Source organism: Cyclospora cayetanensis, unplaced genomic scaffold, assembly GCF_002999335.1.
Source record: "Cyclospora cayetanensis isolate NF1_C8 unplaced genomic scaffold, CcayRef3 CcayRef3_contig_47, whole genome shotgun sequence".
Taxonomy (NCBI): Eukaryota; Apicomplexa; class Conoidasida; order Eucoccidiorida; family Eimeriidae; genus Cyclospora; species Cyclospora cayetanensis.
Genome location: NW_020312447.1, coordinates 187,914 through 192,798, shown reverse-complemented (window position 1 = coordinate 192,798; position 4,885 = coordinate 187,914). Strand labels below are relative to the sequence as shown.

General features: G+C 53.7%; 1 protein-coding gene across 1 annotated transcript; it reads left to right on the top strand.

Moving 5' to 3' along the window:
• Nucleotides 1-1,835: 1,835 nt before the first annotated feature.
• On the top strand, nt 1,836-3,446 carry LOC34620637 (polyadenylate-binding protein 4). Its single transcript, XM_022733880.2, has one exon. It carries the CDS (start codon nt 1,836-1,838, stop codon nt 3,444-3,446), a length of 1,611 nt encoding a protein of 536 aa, XP_022591648.2.
• Nucleotides 3,447-4,885: the final 1,439 nt, after the last annotated feature.

Below are 4,885 nucleotides of genomic sequence, written 5' to 3'. Positions count from 1 at the left end.
TTTTTTTCTTTGCAGTGTTTTCGCGCTTCCGGCTGCCTCTGGAGTGGCGACAGTGTGGGAACTCTTCCGCTGTTGTGCATGCACTTGGCCTCGACGAAGAGGTACGAAAAAGGACACTGCGTGTCCTGGACTCTGTGAGGGAAGCTGTATCAGCCTAAACTACACTCAAACGCTTTCTGCTACGGCACTTCCTATTACATCAGTTATACTAAGTTGTAGTTGGCTAGTTGTTTGTCGGCTCGTATAATTTACTGAGTGCACAATGTTATCTCGATACTAGAAGACTCAGTTTGTGTGCGTATGCGCTGGCTCCGGTGTCCAACCAGCTGTGAGGGCTCCAAGTTTGCTGAGGGTGCATCTAGGCGTACCCTTGCTGTAGCTCTCCCCTCATATCTGGACCTCTGAGGGACATGTGCGAGGAAGGCGGGAACTCTTCTGAGAGCCGCTTAAGAGCTTTATAATAATTATGTTTTGGAGTCGGAAGTTAAGTCTGTCCCTGCGTAGACCCTAGATGAAACGCCAAAAGCAGTACGCCCGAACCAATCCGTATACGGACTAGAAAGCCGTTTCTCTCGCCTTCGAATGTGTATTGCGCCACCTATGAAATAATTTGTTGAAAATGACACATGGCTTTAGTGTCTACCTCAGAAGTCCTAGGCGTAGCTCTCGCATATCTGCCCTCTAAGCATGTATCTTCGAGTCTCCCGCAGCGACAGGTCCTGTAGAAGGGGTAGGACCTGCATCTAACTGCTTGCGTAGGGCTTTCTAAGCGTATTCAAGAGGAAAATTAGTCCTCTATCGCATAGTTCATCAATAGAATGGGAAGCAGGGGTTCCCAACCCAAAAGCGTCACAGTTACAACACACCCCGTGTACGACTGCGAGACGCCTGCAAGCTGTCGATCATGAGCCCACAGCATCGTGCTTTGGTTAATATTTGTGCTACTTTCGAGAAACCAATAGTGTGTCTTTTAAGGATATAGAGAAAACAGATCATTAGTGGGCATACAGATTCTAATCAGGGGGGGTGGTTGTGCACGGCTCACCCACTGCTGTACTTCAATTTGGTGTACTCCTGCTTGTGCTGCCGCTTGGTAGCCCAACATTATAGCTCGTTTAGAAGCTTTCGCATCATAATAGGAGCTTTAGAAGTAGAAATATTGAAATATTGATAATCTGTCGTGCAGATTTGTTGCAAAAGCATAAGGCACCCGCAGTGCGCGGTGACGCCCTCGATCATGGCACGCATCAGGCCTGAAAAGTCGCTACAGAAAGAGCTGGTAGTGCCCGTTCCTGGGCTTTTAGTTTCGGCGCCCTAATGTCTAGCGATTAAATGCCTACTTTTCTTTTCCTCTTCTGGCAGCAACTTGCAACCGTAGCCCAGGGCCAGCGCCCCTTGACCAATTGCTGCCGTGGTAGGTGGTCGACGACAGCAGCACAGCCCTGCGCTGCTGCAACCGCCTTCTGTCTGATTGGGCCGAGTTTTGTGCACTTTTGGCCAATCATCACAGTGGGCGAATGGGCCCATCTTTTCTTCAGCCCCGCTTGCTCCGGTGACCAGCAGAGGAAGGGCCCTGGCGGCCCTAGCAGCATCCCCACCCGAAGTGTCAGAGCGAGACCTAGTCTTCCCCTTTCGGGCGCTTTTTTGCACGAAGCACCCTTTTTTTGAAGTTTGAAACGAGGGCAGTTTTCGGGGGGTTGCTGCCTTCAAGAGTTCGTCTCCAGAACAACCCCTCCCCCCAACTGGTTTGGGCACGTGCAGGGAAGGCCACGCCCTCTGCGGCGACATATCGTATACTGCAGCTCCACCCTTTTATTGCTTTCCCCGCTGCCCCAATGGAGAAGTCGGAGCTGCCTCTATCATCTTTGTCTGGCTTTCCCTCATTGGGAGAGTCTAGTAAGGCCCCGCTTCACCCGCCGGTACCAGGGGGGGCCTGGGGTCTAAGGGCAGCAGCTGCAAAGATGGCCGAGGCCACAGAGGCGCACAAGCCCTCAGAGAGCCCAAAGCCATTAAAAGAGGAGGAACGGCAGAACCCCGTCGCAGGATCTGGAGGGGAGCCCGCAGGAAGTAGTGCCACGCAGCGGGCCGCTTCTCCTCGCAGCCCTAAAACTATTTCAACTTGTGCAGAGGCACCAGCGCATGACGCTAATGATGAAGGAACGGATGAAGAGAATCACGAATCTGCGAGCGGCTCTCATGGCGATGTTAGCGGAGAGGAAGATGCCTCTGGAGGTGCCCCGGAAGAGCCAGGAGGAGAGTGGGCTCAGCAAGGATCCCCCAATTGGAACAAGGTGGATTCGCCAGAGAGCAGTGAGGCATCTTTGCGGCATTTTCTTGCTCCGCTATCTCGTGAGCAGCTGCTAGACTTGCTTTCTTGGGCGGCTTTGCGGGACAGAGCGGTGTATCAGCACTGCGCGGATCGCGTGCATGCTTCCCCATCATCAAGGCGTCTGATGGTTCGCAACGTTCATTTTAATACCAGCGATGAGAGGTTTACTTCCTTCTTTGAGACATTTGGCTGCGTCGATGATGCTTTAATTGTGCGGGAAAGAGACGGGCACAGCCGAGGCTACGGGTTCGTGACCTTCGCCTTCCCAGAAGGCGTTAATCGCTGCTTCGTGGCATGCCCACTCACTCTGGATGGTCGCCAGTTGCATATAAAGCTGGCTGCAGACCTCTTCACGTCGAGGGAGCAGACGAAGCTCTTTGTCCGGAACCTGCATGATCAAACAACAGCCGAGACTTTGCGCGAAATCTTCAGCCCCTTTGGTACCCTTGAGGAATGCGTGGTCGTTCGGGACGCTGAAGGCCGCAGCAAGGGATACGGCTTCTTGAACTTCTCCACGCCAATGGAAGCCTTTAAGGCAGTGCAGATGAGCGAGAGAATCATTGATGGGCGGATGGTTTTCATCCACTTCGCTTCCTCCTCGGCTAAGGGAGGCTCCAAAGCGGGGGCGCATGCGGCCCGCAGCAACATACAGCCTACGCACAGCGGCAGCAAGCAGAACAGCATGCCCAGTCAGAGGCGGACGGCAGCTCCAGGCGGAGCAGCAGGAGGCTTTTCCCTGAGGGTCCCGCCTATGCACCCTGGCGCTGCATGCCACAACTGGGAATACGCAGAGGGGCCGCACGAGCCACGCCAGAGGCATCGAAAGACCGGAGCTGATCACCAGCGAGGGAGCTACATCAGCCCGCATCGCGTCCCCATCGGACGATGCATGGGGGGCTCAGCAGGCGACCCTCTTGTCTATCCTGATGGAGCTTTCGGTGACTTGTATGGCTTCTCGCTGCCCCCATTCCCCTTCCTCACGCCATCGCAAGCTCCAGACGTGAAGAGCCCGCTATCGGCAGCTTACGCACAATTCTACTCGTATCCGGTGGGGCCCTACTATCCCTTGGCCCCCGACGGTCAACCACCCTATGGGGCCCACACTGTCACGAAGTAGCGCAGCAGATCGCTGCAGAGGGCTCCCGCAAAGCGCCTTCAGCTCGTCTAGGGGCACAAGTAAACGGTGGATGGTGGGGCGTCGCTGGTGTATCACAGGTTGTGTGACCCGCTGTAAGTACACCCAGCTTGTAACTGCGCGAGGTTGGGGTTTGCGGGGCCACCACAGGTGGTGTGACCCGCTGTAAGTACACCCAGCTTGTAGCTGCACTTTCTGCCAAGGGGCAGGCACAGCAGCTTGCAGTGTTATTATTGAGCCATATTGGGGGCAGGGCGAAAGGGGGTGAGGAAGGCAGTAACCAGGTGTCTGCGTGCTTTCGTCAGAGGGCCTCGCAGGCCCGGGCTACTCTAGCGCTGATGTTTGAGTCTTACTCAGTTCACTTGCAAGGGAAGTCCAAAAATCTGCAAGAGCGGCCGGTTTTTCTAACCAGTGCCTGAAGCTTTTCGGGTTCCCCTGAAGCCACCTGCGGTTTACGGACGTAGGGCCCCCCTGCAGACGCTTGATGGCGGAAGCAAAGGGGAATAAGGGGGCTTCCCTGAACAAAAGCGACGTGATACTGTGATTCTAGTCTAGTCCCTGCCATTAGGGCGCAGCACCTTGTTTTTAGTGACTGTGCGAAGCTATCAGTGTAAAGCTCGGCGTTCCTTTTGTTGAGCGCCAAGCCATTTGGTACCGAATACCAGTTTTTGCATGGCACAGGGCGAATAGGCTTACTGCGAGTGTCTGCTGGGAGCTTGGCAGGACTTTAGGCGTTTGGAGTCTGTTTATTATTTTCGAATGGGGTTTGGAAAGCTAAGGCGCTAATGTAGGCGACTAGAGTGTAGCTGCTGGAGATTGAACACCGTTGAATTAGCTGCTAAGTGTCTATTTCGTAGTGGCCATGGCTTGCGGAAGGCTTGTGGGCCTCAGTTGGGGGATTGCGGGATGGAGCCCCTCGAACTCGCATGAATACCTCTGAGAGTTAGTTTATGGGAGTAACTGAGGAATTCCGTTTGTGAGGGGAGGTCAGATCCATTGGCATGACCCATCACAAATGAATTCAGGCAGGAATTCACAGGAAAAAGCGTACGTATTCTGACAGGGGCGTGAAAAGGACATTATGGGAAAGAGCTCGCTGCAGCTACTACCCGGTGCGCAACAGCGAAGGGAGTGCATACCTTGAATAAAATTTATGGCTCCCTAGCGACAATTTCCTCATGAAGCGTCTCCTATACTGATATACATGACTTTACTAAAGGAGGCAGGCACCGAATCTAAAGCGCCTACCAAGAATCCCCGCACGTGTACGCTATAAAGCTGTAGAAAAAGCTGGATTGTATATCTTGGCAATAGCGTCACCCCTCTTTCTTACTCGCATGATTTAACGGGTTCCAGCTCGAGAAGAGCGAGGAGCGGGGCTGCGATGTAAGCTCCTTCGCCTTTTTAGCAGTACGAACATT

Coding starts and splice junctions, on each gene's coding strand:
- LOC34620637 (XM_022733880.2), top strand. CDS start 1,836: ATGGAGAAGTCGGAGCTGCCTCTATCATCTTTGTCTGGCTTTCCCTCA.